Source organism: Bombina bombina, chromosome 5 (assembly GCF_027579735.1).
Source record: "Bombina bombina isolate aBomBom1 chromosome 5, aBomBom1.pri, whole genome shotgun sequence".
NCBI lineage: Eukaryota > Metazoa > Chordata > Amphibia > Anura > Bombinatoridae > Bombina > Bombina bombina.
In genome coordinates, this window is record NC_069503.1 from 32,110,443 (window position 1) to 32,136,830 (window position 26,388).

Genomic DNA, 26,388 nt, shown 5'->3' on the forward strand with positions numbered 1-26,388 from the left:
GCTCTTTGCCACTTCCTGCTGGACAGGAGGGATATTCCCAATAGTAATTAGATGATCCGTGGACTCATTGTGTCATTAGAAAGAAATAAGACTTAATAATATAATCCATCTCAATAAAAAAAACATTTTTTTATACTCAAAAATGTCTTCCGTTTTGTATTTTTAAATTTACTTACCTGTAAATCACAAATTAAAAAGGATGAGATAGAATGTAAACATTACTACATCATAGCAACCTAAATTACTGATTACTGATGAAAACAAGTTATAGGGCTGCATTAAACAAGGTGTGTGTGGATAATATTCTCAGCCAGGGAACAAGTACATCTGTATTCTGGGCAAGAGAGGTGGCATCCACCATCCTCATTTAACATTGAACAAGCAACTGCAGATACAGCGCTGCCTGGCTTAAGATCAACCAGTGGGGTGAGAACATGATGCCTTAATCATCTCAGACTAATCATCAGTGTGAGTTGTTTTGAGAGGGTAAGAAGCAGTGAACTTATGATAATCTTTGGTTTTCGGCTGTGGTTGTTCTATTTATTAAAACAAACAAAAACTTTATTAATTTAATAATACTCACTGTAAAATGAAGCACACAAATCAGTGGTGGTTCTGGGGTGGGGAACACTGGGGGAGTTGTGGGTGTTCCATGCGCGAGGTCAGGGCAGGGGAAGGTGCAGGTGTTCTGAGTAATGAACCAGGCCTGGGGGTGTGGTTAGGCAGTTGTTGTTCTGTCTAAAAGGACAGAGGGGGGAGGGGGAGTAGTATTTTTACCCTATTCCTCAGGAAAATGGGGGTTGCTCCTTTTCTCATTACTGAACTGACACAAATATTCTTAAAGATGCAGATATAAATTTAATAAGCAAAAAGAGGGTAATCCCTGCACTATAACACAATAAATGAAATATAAATATATATATATATATATATATATATATATATATATATATATATATATATATATATATATATATATATATATATATATATATATATATATCAAAATTCATTAAAATTATGGGGGAGATAAAAAACTGAAATTAAAATCCTCCATGTCTCAAAATTAAATGAATGTAAATATTTTCATAGGAAACTAGCACATCTAGGCAAGATTCGCCGCTTGCTTTTTCCCAGAAATACTCCATATACAATGTTACTAATGCACAAGAGATTTTTGAGACATGGAGGATTTTAATTTCAGTTTTTTATCTCCCCATAATTTTAATGAATTTTGGTTTAACCCTGAAAGTAGCTTTACCAATGCAGCAACCAGAAATTTATCTCCTACTGATGAGTTCCAAAAAGAACAAAACAGGCTGTCTAGTGAGTGATTTCTGGATTGCTGCAATAATCCTGTTAAAAGGATCGCTGTGTTAAAACAGTATTTGAAGCAAAAAAACTGAGAATTTGCATATCTTACCCAGAATTCTCTTGTGCATTGGTAACATTGTATATGTGTCCAGTTTTAATAGTGAACATATTACTGAATGTCATTTAATCAATGTTTTATGATCCTGTAAATCTCATGTGTTTTTTAACCATTTACCATTAAATTATATTTTAATATCAATATCACTGTATATATATATTTATTAATAGGAGCATACAGATATTGGTGTGTATATGCGACCCAATAATACTTCAGCAAATTACAGATTTTTTAAAATATATACATTTTGGGAATAGCAAGTTCAGTTGCGCCACCTTATACTACATATACTTTGAAACTTTTTGGGATAACGTTTCAAAGGTGAGCTATATTCCCTACCAGTCTCACAGTCTAATCTTTTTGATATTTAATTTGCATATCTTACCCAGAATTCTCTTGTGCATTGGTAACATTGTATATGGAGTATTTCTGGGAAAAAGAAAGCGGGGAATCTTGCCTAGATGTGCTAGTTTCCTATGCAAATATATACATTGATTATATATATATATAAAGCCTTTAAAAAAAACTGAATCTATAATACCCAATTATGCATTCAGATAAGTGCATAGGTAAAAAACACAAAATGAGCATCTGATATAATATGCATAAATCATGAAATCAGTTAAAAATATCACTTAAAAAATCAAATTCCAAAAAGAGAAAAGCACTCACTGGACTATGGACATCAGTGTAAATCAAGTATTTATTGTGACGTTTCGGGACTGGCAGCGTCCCTTCCTCTGACAAATAACAAGTGCAAAAATAAAACATTTATAGGCCTACAAAACACTCCCACATGTGGGCTACCAATCAAAATGAGCCGTGTGCAAAACTATCTTCAAGATGTGTAATTAATGTATAACTGGTCAAAACATAGAAAAATATGTGTAATATAAATAATGAAAATGTGTTTAAATATAGTCATTAAACTGATTGAATAAAAGTAGAACTGATGGCCACCAACTTAGGACCAGATCGATTTTATAGCCCAAAAAAACGTAACATTCATTCATGCACATATGTGTCAACAAAACTCGTGATAGGCTGACACTCTACACGCCTCTAGATCCTCATTGGGTGCTACAACGCCTCCTAGCAAAACCCGTATGTCAACACATGTCATACCGCTCTGTAGCCAAACTGAACGGATCGAACACTATATTAGCTCAAAGCACATATCACAACAAACTCAGCGGCTAAAGTATCTAATCTTCATATGGGTATAGGTTTAATCCCTTCACTCCGTCATATAAGTAAACCCCGACAGCAACCTGATCTTGTATCAAGCATGATCCGCCCACAACACCCATTGGATGAGCGGCATCCGCCCATCAAGTGTAACAGGCACACACCCCGCTGTGCCACACAACTCCCCATAACATGTCATTGTAACCGCAACGTCAAACTGCACACCAATAGAATCCAATATAAGCATCTCTAATAAAAGCATCAAATGTACAGTGTGCAATGGTCCGTGGCCAAAAAAATCAATATAGAACACTTAGAGTCCATATACAATATTAGGCAGCTTGTAGACAAGACGACTGTGAAGATTCCCGGAAGCTTCACAAAAACTAAATTTATGCTTACCTGATAAATTTATTTATTTCTTGACATGGTGAGTCCACGGATCGTCATCAATTGCTAATGGAAATATCACTCCTGGCCAGCAGGAGGAGGCAAAGAGCACCACAGCAAAGCTGTTAAGTATCACTTCCCTTCCCACAACTCCCAGTCATTCGGCCGAAGGAAAAGGAGAGAAAGTAAATAACAAAAGGTGCAGAGGTTTATATAAAAAAACTGTCCAAAAAACAGGGGGGGCCGTGGACTCACCATGTCAAAAAAAAGAAATAAATTTGTTTTCTTTCTTAAGACACGGTAAGCCCATGGATCATCAATTACTGTTGTGAATCAATACCCAAGCTAGAGGACACAGATGATAAGGGAGGGCAAGACATGCAACCTATACAGAATGCACCACTGCTTGCCAAACCTTTCTCCCAAAAGAAGACTCAGCTGACGACTTCTTTGCACTGAGGCAAAGAGAAAGACTGGGGGTTGTGGGAAGGAAAGTGATACTTAAAAGCTTTGCTGTGGTGCTCTTTGCCTCCTCCTGCTGGCCAGGAGTGATATTTCCGACAGTAATTGATGATCCGTGGACTCACTGTGTCTTAAGAAAGAAACAAAGGAATATAAATGCAAGTAGATGTATCAGCGCCACAGTATAAATATAGGACTAACAGAGATGAAAGTAGTCTGTAGTCTACGATGTGGGGAAAAGGCACCAATAACAAAACACTTACTTTAAAAAAACGCAATCCATATGAGGTAAGTAGCCGCTATGTCTGGATAGAGCAATGCTCACTAGGGCTCCTGCAGCAAAATCCCAGGGGATGGCACAGGATACAGAGGATCCAGTAGAAGTGTTGCTCCTAAAGTATGGTAGATCACCTTTCCAGCAGTATCCTCACTTGTTTTCTTATGAGCACTTGAAAATTCTCAGTGTAGCCCTACCCCCCAGTGTGATATGGAAGTTGATAGCTTTGAAACTTAGGTGTAATATTCTGACCTTGATTTTGTTATGAAACTCAACTGCAGTTATGGTTCCTAGTGACCTCTGCTGTAGGATATGTTTGTGATCAGCTCCTGTTGAAGTAATGGAGTAGCAGACATGCGTGTCAGTCACAATACTTTCTATTTGTTCCTATACAGCTGGTGTCAGGAACCAGATATAGTTATAATTTCATATGAACATAAATCCCAAGCAAATAAAAGGTTAAGAAGGTTTGCTGAAAATAGTTATAAATCCATTAAAACATAAATCCCAAGTAGTGAAGGTTAAGAAGTTTTGCTGAAGAGGATTTAAACAATTCTAAGTTGTTTTGCACAGCCACTCACAGTGTGATGCTACAATAACTATAATAAGTCATTTGTCTAAGATTTAAAGCACAAGTAATTTAATCTTAAATTCTACTAACTTTGAGTTTGATAACTAACTCTGGGGTAACTTGTCAATATCCAAACTCAAAGTTAGTAGAATTTAAGATTAAATTACTTGTGCTTTAAATCTTAGACAAATGATGTACCTCTATCGTAGGTACATCACAACATTCTCTTTATATGGAAAGGCAGTTTAGAAGATCTAAACCACACTCTAGATGTAATGAATACTAATACGAGGAATCTGAAATTTACACACCAATACTCATATCATCAAATACATTTTCTGGATCTGAAGATTGACTCCCATAAATGAGTTATCAAAACATCTACTTTCTTCAAACCAGTAGATTGTTGCAACTACCTTCATCAAAAGAGCTGCCATCACAGAAATTGGATCAAGAATATACCGAAAGGACAACTCATGAGAGTTAAGAAAAACTGCTCCCAAAAAAATTCTTTTGGATCATTTAATGAGAGAGGCTACAACAACGATGTGGTTAATACGGCCATTGTTGAAGTGGAAAACATAGACAGAAGCTCTGTACTCAGCTATACAAATAAAGGGCCATACACAAATCAGCAACAACTGGACGTTCCTTTTATAACCGTGTATAGCCAGTATGAGCACAAAATCAAGAGAATTATAAAAAGACACTGAAACATCCTTAAAGAAGACAACATCATTGAGGACAAATTGAGCAATAAACCACACTTCATATACAAGGAAACCACAAATCTCAAAACAATTCTGGCTCCAACTGTCATGAGAAATAAGCCCAAACTAATTAAAGGAGTCCAAGGCGATATACTCAAAGGTTTCTTTCCATGCCATAAGTGCAAAGCATGCAAACATGGCCTAAAGAAAAATTATTTTGAATCACATATCACCAAAGAAAGGTTTACAGTCAATCAGATGATTCGCTGTAAAGATAAAGGAGTAATATATCTACTTGAATGTTCCTGTGGACTCAAATACAAAGGCCAAACAAGCAGATTCCTGAAAGACCGCATCAGGGAACATCTCCTCAAAATAGAAGGAAATGCAGACGATGTGCCGTTATATAAACATTTTAAAGAAATACACAATGGTGACACCAAAACACTAAGCTGTATGGGTCTACAAAAACTACAGAAGGACTGGAGAACTTTGAAAAAAAGCTTTTACGTGCTGAGTATAAGTGGATCTTTGAACTTGACAGCATCCACCAAAAAAAGGCCTAAACGCGGACTTTGAAATTGCACACTTATTGTAGTTTCCATCCTTCCCCGGGATACATTAGGATCCAGTAACTTCATGCATGCTTGGATTGATCTGTATTTGACAGGTTCTCATTTTATTTGAATCCAACTAATCCCCTAATACATATAGTCATTAACTGTTTAAACCTCATAACCTATAATATTTAGTATTGTACTTTAGGGTTTACTCCAACCTTAACCTCTAAGCTTGATTTTTATGTCCAATCTAACATTTATACCATATCCCACCCACGCTTAGATAATGACCAGCTGCATCCTATGGATCATTCCCTATACCTATGTAATTGTATTTTATTTATTTAATTATTTTTATAGTATTTGGTTTAGGCTTAGTTTTTGGATTATACAGGGAGTGCAGAATTATTAGGCAAGTTGTATTTTTGAGGATTAATTTTATTATTGAACAACAACCATGTTCTCAATGAACCCAAAAAAACTCATTAATATCAAAGCTGAATAGTTTTGGAAGTAGTTTTTAGTTTGTTTTTAGTTATAGCTATTTTAGGGGGATATCTGTGTGTGCAGGTGACTATTACTGTGCATAATTATTAGGCAACTTAACAAAAAACAAATATATACCCATTTCAATTATTTATTTTTACCAGTGAAACCAATATAACATCTCAACATTCACAAATATACATTTCTGACATTCAAAAACAAAACAAAAACAAATCAGTGACCAATATAGCCACCTTTCTTTGCAAGGACACTCAAAAGCCTGCCATCCATGGATTCTGTCAGTGTTTTGATCTGTTCACCATCAACATTGCATGCAGCAGCAACCACAGCCTCCCAGACACTGTTCAGAGAGGTGTACTGTTTTCCCTCCTTGTAAATCTCACATTTGATGATGGACCACAGGTTCTCAATGGGGTTTAGATCAGGTGAACAAGGAGGCCATGTCATTAGATTTTCTTCTTTTATACCCTTTCTTGCCAGCCACGCTGTGGAGTACTTGGACGCGTGTGATGGAGCATTGTCCTGCATGAAAATCATGTTTTTCTTGAAGGATGCAGACTTCTTCCTGTACCACTGCTTGAAGAAGGTGTCTTCCAGAAACTGGCAGTAGGACTGGGAGTTGAGCTTGACTCCATCCTCAACCTGAAAAGGCCCCACAAGCTCATCTTTGATGATACCAGCCCAAACCAGTACTCCACCTCCACCTTGCTGGCATCTGAGTCGGACTGGAGCTCTCTGCCCTTTACCAATCCAGCCACGGGCCCATCCATCTTGCCCATCAAGACTCACTCTCATTTCATCAGTCCATAAAACCTTAGAAAAATCAGTCTTGAGATATTTCTTGGCCCAGTCTTGACGTTTCAGCTTGTGTGTCTTGTTCAGTGGTGGTCGTCTTTCAGCCTTTCTTACCTTGGCCATGTCTCTGAGTATTGCACACCTTGTGCTTTTGGGCACTCCAGTGATGTTGCAGCTCTGAAATATGGCCAAACTGGTGGCAAGTGGCATCTTGGCAGCTGCACGCTTAACTTTTCTCAGTTCATGGGCAGTTATTTTGCGCCTTGGTTTTTCCACACGCTTCTTGCGACCCTGTTGACTATTTTGAATGAAACGCTTGATTGTTCGATGATCACGCTTCAGAAGCTTTGCAATTTTAAGAGTGCTGCATCCCTCTGCAAGATATCTCACTATTTTTGACTTTTCTGAGCCTGTCAAGTCCTTCTTTTGACCCATTTTGCTAAAGGAAAGGAAGTTGCCTAATAATTATGCACACCTGATATAGGGTGTTGATGTCATTAGACCACACCCCTTCTCATTACAGAGATGCACATCACCTAATATGCTTAATTGGTAGTAGGCTTTCGAGCCTATACAGCTTGGAGTAAGACAACATGCATAAAGAGGATGATGTGGTCAAAATACTAATTTGCCTAATAATTCTGCACTCCCTGTAATATGTATTTATCCTTACCATCCATGTACTATCACCCAGCAAACATTGTTGCATAAATCAAGCTCAACAAATGTTACTTCTACACATCTATGTTTAGGTTATACATCCAGGTTTTTATTTCTAATTTTAGACTACTTTAACATGCATGTCTTCTGTAGTCTGACCTCTCTGACTATTCCCTTCTTATTTATTTATTAAATGTGTCTCACCAACTCGGGCTGCTATCATATTATCTAAACTGTTTATGTTTTTTAAATTGTTTTTTAAATTGCTCATATTCTCTTCAAGTTTCATTCTCATTAGTTTGAAACTATATATTTTATATTTGCCCTGGTTTAATAATCATTGCTCCATATGATTGTTTTTTATATAAATGTTTTTATTTCACTTAGAAGCAGCGGAATGTTAATGCGGCTGTATTCATCCGTATTGTCATTTTTATGTTCTCACTTGTATGTTTTCTATTGATATGCTTTATACTGTACCTCTCACCCTATCCCATGATATAATAAGTTTATATCCTTTAGGCAAGTCTTTACGACTCCCCATTTCTCAATACGGATATTCACTTTGAGGCATAATCACCATTACCAATATTTTTTACGGGGCTTGTTAACACTGCTCCACATACCAGCCTCAACCTGAATTATTAATATTACACATAGAGATCGTCAGCACTGCTTTATACATTTTTTTTAATCCATATCCAGTTTGAATCCACAATTGCCCTTTTTAAATATGGCGCAGCAAGCCACAACGACACTTCAATAAGCCATCACTTTATTGCCGTATGCCCTATCTCTTATGAACTCTAAACCATTTCACTAAACATATTCATAATAGACATGTACAATCACATCATCTAAACTCTAGCATTAGCGGAAAATTGACAGTCGAAATCTGACACGTAATAACACCACACCCCCACATCTGATTGGCTAAGCAACCTTATAAGTATTCATGAACACTCACAGCTGGTATAGTCTTGACAAAGACCTTGTTGCAGGCTGAAACGTGTAGACCTCCGTACTGAACGACATACTAGCCTGATTTCTTGTTTAAATTGGTGAGCACATTTCCTAATATAGCTTTTTGTGCAGTATCTTTGTGTTGTTTCATTCACAGGTCCTCATATTTCCTTTGGACATTTTTTGGACACTACTTTTTTCAACTTTTTTCCTCTCAGGAAACAGATCACACTCACTTGAATCAAGCGGATTGCACTTCCCCCATTGGGGACATCACCTCTGGACCCCCTTTTTTTCTTGACTTTACAAACAAGGAACGTATTATATATTTTTACAATAGCCTCAAAAAACAAGTTTGCTTTTCCTAATCCATCCCCCCTTTTTTTGGGCACTTGACCTACTTACCGGTATCATCCCCCCCTCTTTTCTTCACACTGATTGGCCAATCTTTTTGTAAGTCTTACTGATCAAACTTATCTGTGCTCAGCATTATTTGTTTTATATGTTTTCTTCACTCTGTTTTTATCGTGCTTTAATATTAAATCATTGATTTCACTGTAAACTTCCACTAACTTGCTCACTATCAGCATAAGTGTAACATTTGTTTCTTTGTGTACCTAGATATATTGTAACTGTCTGTCAGCTACTACTGTTGCCATTAACTCTACCTCTGCTGCTATTTGCTATAGATACAAAATATGTATTTAAGTTAGCAGTATTTAACCTATCAGTAATCATATTAGGCACTATTTCTCTTGCATTTATATTGCTGCAATCTATAGCAGCCTTCATTATACTTACATCCATACTTACTTCTGTTTTATTGATTTTTTGATCACTTCATTTCCTTTATTGCTTTCAGAGTTTTTTCCCTGCTTTGTTTGCCATGTAGTGCTGGCAGCCATTTTACTCACCTCTCTTTCTGACTCTTGTGCATAGTGTGTGATGCTGCTCATTTCCTGCATGCCCTTTTATGGCCAGACTGGTGTACATCATCCATGTGAGACAGGTTGCAGTCTCAGAATTGTGATGTCATTACTTATTATTTAAAGGACCTCTGTTCAGTGTGCTTTGCCCTTGCGTTGTCTCAGACCTGTTTGTGAGAGCTCCTGTTCAGGTGTATTACCTGGCTGTCTGACGTCCCTCCTGGTTCCTGATCCCTGTTCTCCTTGTTCCTGATTCCGGCTCGTCTGACTACTCCCTTTGGCTCCTGACTCGGCTCGTCTGACTACCAGCTCTGGTTTTGATTCCTGGCTTGTTATTTGACTTGTGGACTTATTATTTTTTGCTATTAATAAAGGTGTGATTATTTTTGCACTTCTTGTCTGATTCCTGGCACCCTGACAATTGCACCATTAGTGCCTTTATTTTATTTTCTCTTCCTTATCCATTTTATTATTAGCAGCTGCACCTTTTTCTTCTATATTGCTATATATCCATCTGTTAGATACGTATTTTAAAGTATACTTAAAGGGACATTATACACTCATTTTTTCTTTGCATAAACGTTTTGTAAATTATCTATTTATATAGCCGATAAAGTTTTTTTGTTTTTTTTAAATGTATAGTTTTGCTTATTTTATAGTTTTGCTTATTTTTAAATAACAGTGCTCTGATTTTCAGACTCCTAACCAAGCCCCAAAGTTTTATGTGAATACGCTCGACTACCTACTCCAGCTTGCTCCTGTTTGTGTAAAGGGTCTTTTCATATGCAAAAGAAGGGGGAGGGGGGAGTGTCTTATTTCCCACTTGCAGTGGGCTTTCCAGCTACCTTTTCAACAGAGCTAAACTGAGAGCTTCTGAGTAAGTTTTTAAACAGTTTTATACTGGATTTTTATATCAGTATCTGTGCATTTTCTTTATAGTAGTGTTGATTACATACAGTTAAATGAAAATGAGTGTATACTGTCCCTTTAAGCCTCACCTGAGGCGCTCCCTCAATTCCGATTTTTTTAAATTCATATTTGAACAATACGATTAGGCTATTGTTCCTTCTCGAAGTGAGCTTGTTTACATTCATTTACTCTTTGGTGCTGCCCTCTATGCATTCACTGTAGACTACAGACTACTTTCATCTCTGTGAGTCCTATATTTATACTGTGGCGCTGATACATCTACTTGCATTTCCATATAAATATAATAGTTTATATTTGTTTAATGAGTGATCCATTCTATTTTCCCAGTATTTAAAGTCAGCATAATATCTATTTACTCACCTAACACATCTGAGTTCATGCTGATAACAGGCTCCAATGTCTGTGCTCAGGAAGAAGGTTCCCTTATTCTCTCCAGTTACATCAATACCTGATATCTCTCAGTGCTCTGGCCGTGTCTGTAAAAAGTATATTAAATGGTTTAGACTGATAATAATAAATAATGGTTCTGATTAACTGTACGTATGGTATAATTAAAGGCACACATAACAATTCATGTGATACAGATCAGCTGTTTAGGTTATTACATATGTGCTATTGATTCAGCACAAGCCTTTAGTACAGTTAGCTCTGTGAGTGTTATAATTACCCTTAAATATGAATCTTCCCAGATCTATACAACATAATGGTAGAAAATCTATTTATGGGGCCATATCACAACTTTACAAATATATTATAATCTTTGTTTTCTATCATTTATATAAAATAATATTTTTTCCTGAAAGACATTTTAATGTGGTTTAAATATAAGATACATTGGATACTTCAGTATTGGTATTGTACTTCCTACTAATTCTCACTGTCAGACATTTTGTCATGCGCTCCACCCCAGTCCTTTAACTTCTATTGGTCAATATTCAGTTTACTTAAATCACACTGCAAGGGTGTGTGGGAGAGATAGGCACTAAAATGTAAATTTAAATAGTTTTCTTAGATAGAGTTAAGAAAATAAAGAATTTGTGTTTGCATAGAGTTATAATATAATGAGATGTTCTTTTGGCAAATTCAGTTAATTTAAAATGACCATAAAATACATAATTACAAAACCACAGATGCATAATAAAAATACAATGCATTAAAACTTACTATGAATTTTAAAAGAGCAGTAGATTGTTTTCTGGTAAATTTAGTTCTGCACCTGTACCATGTGACAGCTATCAGCCAATAACAGACTCATATTTTTATATAATGTGATCTCCTGCATATGCTAAGTAGGAGCCGGAGCCTCAGGTCATTTAAAAGGCTGTGTACAATTTAATAATGAAAATAATTACAGACAGCAAACAGTTATTTTATATAAAATAAAGCTAAAGGAGAAATTTCCCATACACTTTATCAGAAGATCTGTGAATGTTATTAAATATATATATTATTTAATAAATATATATGGTTATGTATACCAAATAAATTTTAATTTTATTTGCAAAACTCCAGATGTCACTGTTACAGCAGTTGTATTTGCTCTGCCAGGTGATTCTGGGTTGTGTGGGCCAGCACCCCTCTCTCATTCATCAAAGGAATTACTTGCATAATTATTTCAGAAAGAACAAAGGCTTAGACTGTTGTATAGATAAGACAAGTGAACCATTTCAAAGTAATATTAGCATGATGGAGCCTCAGAAATGTATGCCCATATATGGGCTTCCTGCCCAAGATGAGTAATGAACTCAGACCTCTGTGAAGTTAGAGACTGTCCGTCTGGAAGGATAATTGAATATACAAAGGTGCTCAAAGAAATTGTAGCTTTTACCTAGCTTTTATCTACTTGTGAGTTGTCCCCTGCAGAGTTTCCAATATGCAGCCCCAGACAAATTAGCATTGCAAGTCTCTGTATGACATTAAAAAAAAAATATCTTGCAAAAGGAATGGTGCCAGGTTTTCATGCAAGTTTGAAATAATCAAATAACACATATATGTATATATGTATTGATTTGCTGATCTGATAAATACTACAAGTAGATGTATACATGTTTGACATTTTTTTTCCTTTGTTTTACAGACAAGATGTCCTTAGCCATGAACATAGATCTGTGTATTCAAAAATTGTTGGGAATGTGAAATATGCTATGTTTGTATGAATATATGCCAGGATTTTCAATGCTGTGATTTTGGGGGAGAGCAAATGATTGATAGTGTAGTTGTTTGTCGTTATGATCACTAGAAACATACTGATGTTTCATATTAAAATAATCAGGATGAATAGTATGACATGGTCCAATACACATGGAACATGTGAATTGTTAATTTCAAGAAATTATAGTATATTAAATAAAGATTTTTAAAGAAATGTATTTAATGTATAGCAGTGTTAAAAAAAAATGAAACAGTCTTGTCTGCTGCCCCCGAGGGCCTACATCCAGAATTACAACCAAAAGACATTTGGCTGTTAAAATGACATTCCCCAGTAACCAATCAATGCTAAGCATCCAAAGGGCCTATCATCTTAATTTCACGATGATTAGAATAGAAAGAGGTGGGACAATATTGCAAAATATAATCCCAAGCAAGAGAGAAAAAGGAAATTTATGCTTACCTGATAAATGTATTTCTTTTACGATATGACAAGTCCACGGATTTCATCCTTACTTATGGGATTACGCCTCCTGTTTAGCAGGAAGTGGCAAAAAGCACCACAGCAGAGCTGTATATATAGCTCCTCCCTTCCCTCCCACTCCAGTCATTTGACCGAAGTTAGGAAGAGAAAGGAAAAGCCAAAGGTGCAGAGGTGACTGAAGTTTAATAAAAATAATTACCTGTCTTAGAAATGACAGGGCGGGCCGTGGACTCGTCATATCATAAAAGAAATAAATTTATCAGGTAAGCATAAATTTCCTTTTCTTTTACAAGATATGACGAGTCCACAGATTTCATCCTTACTTATGGGATACAATACCAAAGCTATAGGACACGGATGAAAGGGAGGGACAAGACAGGAACCTAAATGGAAGGCACCACTGCTTGAAGAACCTTTCTCCCAAAACCAGCCTCAGATGAAGCAAAAGTGTAAAATTTGGAAAAAGTGTGAAGAGACGACCAAGTTGCAGCCTTGCAAATCTGTTCAACAGAAGCATAGTTTTTAAATGCCCATGAGGAAGCCACAGCCCTAGTGGAATGAGCCATAATTCTTTCAGGAGGCTGCTGTTCAGCAGTCTCATATGCCAGATGGATGATACTCTTCAGCCAAAAAGAAAGAGAGGTAGCCATAGCTTTCTGGCCCCTACGCTTTCCAGAAAACACAACAAATAAAGAAGATGATTGACGAAATTCTTTAGTCGCCTGCAAGTAAAACTTCAGGGCACGGACCACGTCCAAGTTATGCAACAAACGCTCCTTCTTAGAAGAAGAATTAGGACACAATGAAGGAACAACAATTTCCTTATTAATATTCTTATTAGAAACAACCTTAGGAAGAAAACCAGGTTTAGTACGTAAAACCACCTTATCAGAATTATATAATATCTATGGAATGCATGGGTTCAAACAGAACCCCTTGAAGAACCTTAAGAACTAAAATCAAACTCCAGGGTGGAGCAATTGGTCTAAACACAGGCTTGATTCTGGTCAGAGCCTGACATAAAGACTGAACGTCTGGGACCTCTGCCAAACACTTGTGTAGTAAAATTGACAACACAGAAATTTGTCCCTTTAAGGAACTAGCTGATAACCCATTCTCCAATCCTTCTTGGAGAAAAGATAAAATTCTGGGAATCCTAACTCTACTCCATGAGTAGCCCTTGGATTCGCACCAATAAAGATATTTACGCCATATCTTATGGTAAATCCTCCTAGTGACAGGCTTACGTGCCTGAATCAAAGTGTCAATGACCGAATCAGAGAACCCCCGCTTAGATAAAATCAAGCTTTCAATCTCCAAAAAGTCAGCTGCAGAGAAACTAGATTCGGATGTTGGAAGGGTCCCTGAATGAGAAGGTCCTGCCTCAATGGAAGCCGTAGAACAGGAACACAGCCTTTCAAGTGTGACAGGTTAGTAGCAGCACTCCTGACATGGACTTGAGTGCATATAGCATGCAGCGAAACTCGTCAACGCTGATTGCTTATTGAGCTGTTAATCTGAGTCGGGATGGTTTTGCAGAAGGAACTCCCCCTGCATCTCCGGACTCTAACTTTCATCCATGCCCTCAATGAGAGACTAACAGGACTACCTAAAACTCCAGTCCCATTACGAAGAGTACTACCATCCATAAGAGACAACTCCAAATCTTCCGACACTTCTCTGCCAACCTCCTGTGATGAAAAGCAAAGAATGACTGGGAGAGTGGGGGAGATATTTAATCCTCTGGCTGGGGTGTCTTTGCCTCCTACTGGTGGCCAGGTTCTTATTTCCCACAAGTAATGAATGAAGCAATGGACTCTCCCTCCCATTAAGATGGAAATTGCATGTCCTATCTGAATCATGAAATCTAATTTTAACTTTACAGTCCTTTAACCCCTTAGTGACCAGACCATTTTTCAATTTCCTTACCGTTAAGGACCAGGGCTATTTTTACATTTCTCCTGTGTTTGTGTTTAGCTGTAATTTTCCTCTTAGTAATTTACTGTACCCACACATATTATATATCATTTTTCCTCGCCATTTAATGGACTTTCTAAAGATTATTTTCATCATATCACATGATTTACTATAATTTTTTTTAAAAATATGATGAAACCCATGCTAAATATTTTCTAAATTTTGTCCTGAGTTTAGAAATACCCAATGTTTACATGTTCTTTGCTTTTTTTTGCAAGTTATAGGGCAATAAATACAAGTAGAACTTTGCTATTTCCAAACCATTTTATTTTTCAAAATTAGCGACAGTTACATTGGAACCCTGATATCTTATTAGAAAGTAGAGGTGAGTGCCAGACAGGCTGAGGAGGGGGAAGGAAGCACCAATTGGGCTGAGAGTGCACAGATGAAAAAAATAGCGTTTAAAAACGGTGGTTATGATAATGGTTAAAATTATGGTTAAAATTATAATTATAGAATTTATTCCACACAGTTGTTTAAAATAACAGTAAATTTCTCATAAGACATATACAATAATAACAAATCATGGATCCATGTTACAATAAAGATAAAAATAAAATAAAATTAAGCTGATACACTCAATGAACGGATGATAATGGGATAACTTAATAAGCCTAGTGTCCTATTGTAGAAGGTGCACCATTGGTGCAGTCCAGATTGTGATATATACTCTTAAGGATGTATATAGATGGTCTTTATCCAATCATAGAAATTTTTTGTGTGACAAAAGAAAGTGTGTCTTAATCTGTGTCCAATATCCAAAAGATGTCCAGTGCTTCAAAAAATGTGATTTAATTGTGATCGCTTGGTGTTGCAAAAAATATATATTCAAAAAATAAAAAATATAAAAATACAAAATACAAAAAGTAAAAGTCCTCCAAAAAAAAAAAAAAATGTTGTAGCAAAATAAGTAATATCAAAAGTAATCCAAAGTGTCCAATGTGATGTAGTGATTTCTGTGCAATGGAACAGTGACTCAGTGTTGATGCAATATAAAACAAGTTATACTGTGAAAAAACCTGTAAAGAAAACAAACAATACTATAATATATACAAACTGTTCAGTTAATATATCAGTATTAGACTTACTCAAATCAGTCGACGCGTTTCGGCCATGTACTCCTGGCCTTTATCAAGACTAACATTGTGAGTAAGCTTACAGAATTTATAAGAACTGTGGCTAGTGTTTGGGCGCCAAAAGCTAATAGGCCACGCCCCCTTCCTGTTGAATGCATTGTGGGTATGGGCAAGAGTTTCGTATAAATTGTGTTTTCATAAATTATATCTTTGGCTCTTAGTGTGTTCTTATGGCCATTTCTATATGGAATACTCCCTTTATTGGCATATTTCATAAAATTGTTTTATAAAATGATCTTTTGCCTGCACTTCCGGTTTCGCTAACATTTACTGTGTCCACTTCTGGTTCCCCTTGAACTTGCAATAATGGAGATTGCTTATATGTTATAAACAAATAGTGATATTTGAACTCAGTGACTCTCTTTTTATTTTTATTTGACAAACCTGCCTACTTGGTTTATTATATGGCAGCTTCTGTTATCTCCAATTTGTATTATTTCTCCCTGCTAATTTCGCTAAGCACATGTGTCTTTTGTTTACTTTCTTCACTTCCGGTATCGGCATTTTCTAGTACTTCCGGTTTCGGTAAGCACATGTGTCTTTTGTTTACTTTCTTTACTTCCGGTATCGGCATTTTCTAGTACTTCCGGTTTCGGTAGTTTCGTGTTTGCACGTCTACTAAGCGCTAATGCTTCTAATGTGAGATAATGGGACCTTGTGTAATTTTACATTACCAATCTAGACTGCCTATAAATAATTTCAGGGTATTAAGAGTGTTACAATTAACAACTTAGGTTCATAAAGAGGTGATATCTAATGACTGTTCGGAATGGGTAATTAGAAAAAAAATGATGTTCACAAATTAGAATGTTCACAAAATTGAAAAATCAAGTGTACATTACAATTCAATTCAGATATATAAACGCCTATCAATGATCAATGCAATTACATGTAGATAATATGTTTAAAATAGTTGAGGATAACATCTTGTGGTATATCGTAAAAGGACATGAAAAAATACAGTTTGCAAAATTGCAAATGCAATAAAAATGAGATAAAAATAATAGCATGATACTAAAACCGAGAAAAAATCATGGTGGTATAACAACAATAGATAAAAGTTAAAAATAGAGATAAAATATAAAAATACAATATTAAAATACAATATTAAAATAGCTGCTGGGATTATTAAAGTCGGATAGTTAAACCCTAGTGTAAATTGCTACACATAGCTAATAAAAAAGGTGTCAGATCATAATCAAATAGTGCAATAAAACATTAAAAAATGGGATATAATATTAAGACAATTAAAACATTTAAAACATTTAAAACCAGATAGGACCATAGGATGTTGGGAGTAGGTAGGACCATATGATGGGATTAACAAAGATAAACAAGCACTGAGAGGACAGAGGGGGCCTCTTCTACGGTACATATGTGGGTAAACAATATATGAGATAAATATATGAGATCTAGGAGGATGAAATCATAGCTAAAAATAATAGCTAAAAATAAGCCTATACTCGTTAGAATAGAGAATACTGAGAGGACCTGAAACTCTGCATAAAATGTCTGAATAAAATGAGGGATAGGAGTAGGAAATGGTTGAAGAATGAGGGATTAAGTGTCTCTACTAACCAATGGTTAATCTTTATTTCGTGAGACTGAACAAATGAGAAAGATCTTCTTTATTGTTTAGGCCCTTGGGGTAAAGGCAATTCAGGGAAAATATCCATTTAGATTCCTGTAGAAGTAATTTGTGCTCATGGTTCCCTCCTCTCCAATTTCTCCTCACTATTTCTATTCCACAGAATTTAATTTCTCTAATATTTCCTCCATGTTTAATAGTGAAATGTTTATAAAGTGCTGTGTCTATACTTTTTCTCTCTATACATAGTATGTGCTCCCTCATTCTGTCTTTCAGTTGTCTAGACGTTTGTCCTACGTATTGTAATTTGCAAGGGCATTCAATAAGGTATATGACATTGTGATCGCCACATCTTATCAGATTGTTAATCATGAATTTTTCTTTAGTGTGTGAAGATGAGAATGAGGTTGTTTTCCAACCATTTTTACACGCCTTACAATTTGGGCATGAAAAAAAAACTTTTATCTTCTTATTACAATGGCCTACCACTGTGCCCATTATTTGTTTAGGAATACTCGGGGCCAGTCTGTTCTTTAGATTATTCGTCTTCCTATAAATAAATTTTGGATGTTGCGTTAATAATTCTCCCAAGATGTCGTCATCCTTTAAAAGTGGCCAGTGCTTTCTATAGATCTTTTCTATAATGTGTTTGTTTTCACAGTATTCTGTGATAAAAGGGACATCTATCTTGTCTTCCGATGTCGCTGTCCTCTCTCTGGTTTTATACTTTAGAAGGGTTTTTCTGTCAATAGCTTTAACTTCTTCAATTTTTTCTTCTAGTAGTGTTTCTTCATATCCTCTGTCGATGAATCTTTGTTTTAGTACCTGGGTTTGTTCTTCCCACTTTTTCGGATCCGAACAGTTCTTTTTGATCCTCAAGAGTTGCCCCTTGGGAATATTTTCCTTCCAAACTTTGTGATGGCAGCTTTCATTATGAATGTAATTGTTACAGTCGACCTCCTTAAAGAAGGTCGAAGTAACAAATTTACCATTCTCTATTTCTATTTTAAGGTCCAGGAAGTGTATGGACTGTTTATTGCATTCATAGGTGAATCTCAATTTTTTTATATTCCTATTCATAACCTCTATGGTGTAATGCAGATCTTCCATAGAACCCTTCCAAATGAGGAAAATGTCATCAATGTATCTTACGTGGTAAATTTGTTACACCATAGAGGTTATGAATATAAAGATAAAGACCATCTATATACATCCTTAAGAGTATATATCACAATCTGGACTGCACCAATGGTGCACCTTCTACAATAGGACACTAGGCTTATTAAGTTATCCCATTATCATCCGTTCATTGAGTGTATCAGCTTAATTTTATTTTATTTTTATCTTTATTGTAACATGGATCCATGATTTGTTATTATTGTATATGTCTTATGAGAAATTTACTGTTATTTTAAACAACTGTGTGGAATAAATTCTATAATTATAATTTTAACCATAATTTTAACCATTATCATAACCACCGTTTTTAAACGCTATTTTTTTCATCTGTGCACTCTCAGCCCAATTGGTGCTTCCTTCCCCCTCCTCAGCCTGTCTGGCGCTCACCTCTACTTTCTAACAATTTATCTTTACATTGGGTACACTAGGGTACCCGCTGAGGAGAGCTAGAGGTATCCCCTATCCCTATTCCCCTAATCTGTTTTTGCGCAGGATATACATCCCATCTTCTTACTGAACCCTGATATCTATCAGGAATCCCTGAATAACCCTTCACATGTATATATTTTTAGTAGACAACCCAAAGTATTGATCTAGGCCCATTTTGGTATATTTCATGCCACCATTTCACTGGAAAATGCGATTAAATAAAAAAAAAATCGTTCACTTTTTCACAAACTTTAGGTTTCTCACTGAAATTATTTACAAACAGCTTTTTATGGCACACATGCAGTTATGGCACAAATGGTTGTAAATGCTTCTCTGGGATCCCCTTTGTTCAGAAATAGCAGAGATTTATGGCTCTGGCATTACTTTTTGGTAATTAGAAGGCAGCTGCACACCACACTTGCATTATGTCCAGCAGTGAAGGGGTTAATTAGGTAGCTTGTAGGGTTAATTTTAGCTTTAGTGTAGAGATCAGCCTCCCACCTGACACATCCCATCCCCTGATCCCTCCCTGACCCCTCTCAAACAGCTCTCTTCCCTGCCCCACCTCACAATTGTCACTGCCATCTTAAGTACTGGCAGAAAGTCTTCGAGTACTTAAATAAAAGGCTTTTTTATTTTTATATTATTCTGCAGTGTTGGATCCCCCCTTAGCCCTTAGCCTCCCTGACCCCCCCCAAACAGCTCTCTAACCCTCCCCCCCTCTACCTATATGCCACCATCTTGGGTACTGACAGCTGTCTGCCAGTACCCAGCTTGCTGAAAAATTATTTAAAAAACAAAACAAAACATGTATATAAACAAATAATTTTCTGTAGTGTAGCTTCCCCCCTCAATTCACTACCCCTCCATCCCAGATCCCTTTCCCAAAAATTATTCCCCCCTTCCTCTCCCTCGTTCCCATACATTTTACTGAATGTAGATGGCACACGCCCCCGCACAATTGCACGCACTTGAGGGACACAGGATCCGGAACTGACTAGCGATGGGCCGCCCACCCGCCTCCCTGTTATGGCTTCCACCCACCAACAATCGGCACCATCGCTGGCCGATGCAGAGAGGGCCACAGAGTGGCTCTATCTGCATCAGTGGGTAAAAAAGGGTACTGCAGTGATGCCTCAATATTGACTCATTACTGCAATACCCTGAAAGCGATCATGATTGCTTCCAGCACTTGAAATCCCAGAGGACATGCCAGGCATGTCCTTGGTCGTTAAGGGGTTAAACTCTGAAAATTTTGGGTTTTCCAAACATTAGCATTATAAGTGCACATTACAGGCTTCATAAACCTGACCCTGCTACATATCTGCCCCTAGTAAGTCTGAGCAGGGGTGATAAGATCATGTTAAAAAATATAAATGTTGATAAATAATATAATAGCAGTGACAACCATTTGTCTACTCAGTAACAAGTTCAAATTGGCTTCTACAAATAAGGCAAACTATGTGGGGAGGGGGTTAATTTGTTTGGAAAGTGTATTCACTAGGCCTGTGTATTAGATTAAAGCAACACCACACACAAGTCTCATGAAAATAAATTGTTCTATATCCTTTTAAGCCAGGGATGCTCTCTGCGCTAGTTACCATGTGCCCCTCTGCGCTAGTTACCGTGCGCCCCTCTGCGCTAGTTACCGTGCGCCCCTAAATAAAGCAGAACTCATAATGTGCGCTTTGGGGGCTTCTGGTAGTTTGGCAAACAAGAGCCCTAGAACTTGCCCTGTGCAACTGGACATTTGTTGTAAATATATTATTTGTGTGTTTAACAGACAAAATGTATACGCAGCCCATAAAGATCCTAAATACTGACCTGCGGCCCCTGTGAGTTAGGGCCCATCACTGGCAAATCTGACCATAATGCAGCTAATCCTTCCCATACATTCATATCTACACATATATTTATTTATAATATAACACTTTAGCTGTTGTCTGCTTTACAAATGAATAAACTACACCTGTGTGATGACACGTGAGCTGCACATTATACACATTACATGATACTCAGTGTCTAATACTGATTTATATAACGTTTTATCTTATTCCCCTGCCCTGTGTGTAGCTGCTGTAAATGACTAACTCATAAACATAACTTGTGCTACAGTTGTGCTTCTGTGTGTATTAACCCTTCACTGGCACAGAGAGCTGCACAGTGTGTATTAACCCTTCACTGGCACAGAGAGCAGCACAATGTGTATTAACCCTTCACTGGCACAGAGAGCAGCACAGTGTGTATTAACCCTTTACTATCACGAGAGCAGCACAGTGTGTATTAACCCTTCACTAGCAAGAGAGCAGCACAGTGCGTATTAACCCTTCACTAGCACAGAGAGCAGCACAGTGTGTATTAACCCTTCACTAGCAGAGAGCAGCACAGTGCGTATTAACCCTTCACTAGCACAGAGAGCAGCACAGTGTGTATTAACCCTTCACTAGCACAGAGAGCAGCACAGTGTGTATTAACCCTTCACTAGCAGAGAGCAGCACAGTGCGTATTAACCCTTCACTAGCACAGAGAGCAGCACAGTGTGTATTAACCCTTCACTAGCACAGAGAGAGAGCCGCACAGTGTGTATTAACCCTTCACCAGCACAGAGAGCTGCACAGTGTGTATTAACCCTTCACCAGCACAGAGAGCAACACAGTGTGTATTAACCCTTCACTAGCACAGAGAGCAGCACAGTGTGTATTAACCCTTCACTAGCACAGAGAGCAGCACAGTGTGTATTAACCCTTCACTAGCACAGAGAGCAGCACAGTGTGTATTAACCCTTCACTAGCACAGAGAGCAGCACAGTGTGTATTAACCCTTCACTAGCACAGAGAGCAGCACAGTGTGTATTAACCCTTCACTAGCACAGAGAGCAGCACAGTGTGTATTAACCCTTCACTAGCACAGAGAGCAGCACAGTGTGTATTAACCCTTCACTAGCACAGAGAGCAGCACAGTGTGTATTAACCCTTCACTAGCACAGAGAGCAACACAGTGTGTATTAACCCTTCACTGGCACAGAGAGCAGCACAGTGTGTATTAACCCCTTCACTGGCACAGAGAGCAGCACAGTGTGTATTAACCCTTCACTAGCACAGAGAGCAACACAGTGTGTATTAACCCTTCACTAGCACAGAGAGCAGCACAGTGTGTATTAACCCTTTACTATCACGAGAGCTGCACAGTGTGTATTAACCCTTCACTAGCACAGAGAGCAGCACAGTGTGTATTAACCCTTCACTAGCACAGAGAGCAGCACAGTGTGTATTAACCCTTCACTAGCACAGAGAGCAGCACAGTGTGTATTAACCCTTCACTAGCACAGAGAGCAGCACAGTGTGTATTAACCCCTTCACTAGCACAGAGAGCAACACAGTGTGTATTAACCCTTCACTAACACAGAGAGCAACACAGTGTGTATTAACCCTTCACTAGCACAGAGAGCAGCACAGTGTGTATTAACCCTTCACTGGCACAGGGAGCAGCACAGTGTGTATTAACCCTTCACTAGCACAGGGAGCAGCACAGTGTGTATTAACCCTTCACTATCACAGAGAGCAGCACAGTGTGTATTAACCCTTCACTGGCACAGAGAGCAGCACAGTGTGTATTAACCCTTCACTGGCACAGAGAGCAGCACAGTGTGTATTAACCCTTTACTATCACGAGAGCTGCACAGTGTGTATTAACCCTTCACTAGCACAGAGAGCAGCACAGTGTGTATTAACCCTTCACTAGCACAGAGAGCAGCACAGTGTGTATTAACCCTTCACTAGCACAAAAAGCAGCACAGTGTGTATTAACCCCTCACTAGCACAGAGAGCAGCACAGTGTGTATTAACTCCTTCACTAGCACAAAAAGCAGCACAGTGTGTATTAACCCCTCACTAGCACAGAGAGCAGCACAGTGTGTATTAACTCCTTCACTAGCACAAAAAGCAGCACAGTGTGTATTAACCCCTCACTAGCACAGAGAGCAGCACAGTGTGTATTAACTCCTTCACTAGCACAGAGAGCAGCACAGTTTGTATTAACTCTTCACTAGCACAGAGAGCAACACAGTGTGTATTAACCCTTCCCTAGCACAGAGAGCAGCACAGTGTGTATTAACCCTTCACTAGCACAGAGAACAGCACAGTGTGTATTAACCCTTCACTAGCACAGAGAGCAGCACAGTGTGTATTAACCCTTCACTAGCACAGAGAGCAGCACAGTGTGTATTAACCCTTCACTAGCACAGAGAGCAGCACAGTGTGTATTAACCCTTCACTAGCACAGAGAGCAGCACAGTGTGTATTAACCCTTCACTAGCACAGAGAGCACCACAGTGTGTATTAACCCCTTCACTAGCACAGAGAACAGCACAGTGTGTATTAACCCTTCACTAGCACAGAGAGCAGCACAGTGTGTATTAACCCTTCACTAGCACAGAGAGCAGCACAGTGTGTATTAACCCTTCACTAGCACAGAGAGCAGCACAGTATGTATTAACCCTTCACTAACACAGAAAGCTGCACAGTGTGTATTAACCCTTCACTAGCACAAAGAGTTGACAGCACTTAGTATCCCATTGCCTGTCACAAGCAGCTGAATAACATGCATTAAAAGAACAACATTTATAACAATTATAAAACTATTTAAGAAGACTATAAAGTGACTAACACATTTATCACACAATACACAGCCTGACTCACTCACACGAGAAGGGTCTAGCTGCAGACTGGAGCTCCACTCTAGACAGGAAACATGTGACCTCCACTCAAAGCTTTTTTTTTTCTTTGCTTTTTTTTTTTTTTATAAACTTTAATGTAACAAACAACCTATAGACAATCATTCTGAACACTAAACATTTTGCAGCTTTCTTGTTTTTAATGTTCACTCACAGTGGTTTATGCTGATTGTCATTTATAAGCTGACTACTGTGACTGTCATTTATAAGGTAACTACTGTGACTGTCATTTATAAGGTAACCACTGTGACTGTCACTTATAAGGTAATCACTGTGACTGTCATTTATAAGGTAACCACTGTGACTGTCATTTATAAAGTAATCACTGTGACTGCATAGTTGCCAACAGTCCCTAATTTCCAGGGACAGTCCCTGGATTTTGTTGTATGTCCCTGGATTTTTTTTGTCCCTGGAAATGTCCCTGAAAATCTCCTTTGCACAACATTTGTTGTTTGCATATATATACACACACATACACATATACAGATAGATAGATGATAAATAGATATAGTGTATTATTTAAATATAATTCATTCCTAATGGAATATTGTTATTATTATTGAATGGGTTCACATACTATTTGTCTTTCTAATTTTGATGCTGTGTTGTAAAAATAACCATATGCCAAGAATGTGTTCCAGAGACTGGGTAGGTGTAAGAGCTTGGTGCTGTAATCTGTATAATAAACTATGAATAAGTCTAAATTATACTATTACTTTCAAATGGGTGTGTTTTGATTGCAGAACTGAGTGGGCGGAGCAGTTGAACAGTAGGTCGTCAATACTCCAGTAACCCGCTTGCTTGCTCTTCTGCAAAGTGTCCTTGGAATTTTTTTTGAAATGTTGGCAACTATGTGACTGTCATTTATAAGGTAACCACTGTGACTGTCACTTATAAGGTAACCACTGTGACTGTCATTTATAAGGTAACCACTGTGACTGTCATTTATAAAGTAAACACTGTGACTGTCATTTATAAGGTAACCACTGTGACTGTCATTTATAAGGTAACTACTGTGACTGTCATTTATAAAGTAAACACTGTGACTGTCATTTATAAGGTAACTACTGTGACTGTCATTTATAAGGTAACTACTGTGACTGTCATTTATAAGGTAATCACTGTGACTGTCATTTATATGGTAACCACTGTGACTGTCATTTATAAGGTAACCACTGTGACTGTCATTTATAAGGTAACTACTGTGACTGACATTTATAAGGTAATCACTGTGACTGTCACTTATAAGGTAATCACTGTGACTGTCATTTATAAGGTAATCACTGTGACTGTCATTTATAAGGTAACCACTGTGACTGTCACTTATAAGGTAACCACTGTGACTGTCATTTATAAGGTAACCACTGTGACTGTCATTTATAAAGTAAACACTGTGACTGTCATTTATAAGGTAACCACTGTGACTGTCATTTATAAGGTAACTACTGTGACTGTCATTTATAAAGTAAACACTGTGACTGTCATTTATAAGGTAACTACTGTGACTGTCATTTATAAGGTAACCACTGTGACTGTCATTTATAAAGTAATCACTGTGATTGTCATTATAAGGTAACTACTGTGACTGTCATTTATAAGGTAACCACTGTGACTGTCATTTATAAAGTAAACACTGTGACTGTCATTTATAAGGTAACTACTGTGACTGTCATTTATAAAGTAACCACTGTGACTGTCATTTATAAGGTAACCACTGTGACTGTCATTTATAAGGTAATCACTGTGACTGTCATTTATAAAGTAACCACTGTGACTGTCATTTATAAGGTAACCACTGTGACTGTCATTTATAAGGTAACTACTGTGAGTGTCATTTATAAGGTAACCACTGTGACTGTCATTTATATGGTAACCACTGTGACTGTCATTTATAAGGTAACCACTGTGACTGTCATTTATAAAGTAACCACTGTGACTGTCATTTATAAGGTAACCACTGTGACTGTCATTTATAAGGTAATCACTGTGATTATCATTTATAAGGTAATCACTGTGACTGTCATTTATAAGGTAACCACTGTGACTGTCACTTATAAGGTAACCACTGTGATTGTCATTTATAAGGTAACCACTGTGATTGTCATTTATAAGGTAATCACTGTGACTGTCATTTATAAGGTAACCACTGTGACTGTCATTTATAAAGTAACCACTGTGACTGTCACTTATAAAGTAACCACTGTGACTGTCACTTATAAAGTAACCACTGTGACTGTCACTTACAAAGTAACCACTGTGACTATCATTTATAAGGTAACCACTGTGACTCTCATTTATAAGGTAATCACTGTGACTGTCATTTATAAGGTAACCACTGTGACTG

General features: G+C 37.4%; 1 protein-coding gene across 2 annotated transcripts in view; it reads right to left on the bottom strand.

Moving 5' to 3' along the window:
• LOC128659758 (zinc finger protein 850-like) overlaps window positions 1-24,046 on the bottom strand; it is a 323,844-nt gene extending 299,798 nt beyond the window's left edge. The window contains exons 1-2 of one of the 2 annotated variants that reach the window (XM_053713337.1): window positions 24,014-24,046; window positions 10,732-10,847 (exon numbers count right to left, since the gene is read on the bottom strand). In XM_053713337.1, the coding sequence (XP_053569312.1) occupies window positions 10,732-10,750 (19 nt within the window). In that variant the 5' untranslated portion in view covers window positions 10,751-10,847; window positions 24,014-24,046. Of the gene's footprint in view, window positions 1-10,731; window positions 10,848-24,013 lie in introns of those variants that run through there. The other variant, XR_008402471.1, reaches the window with a different exon arrangement.
• Window positions 24,047-26,388: the final 2,342 nt, after the last annotated feature.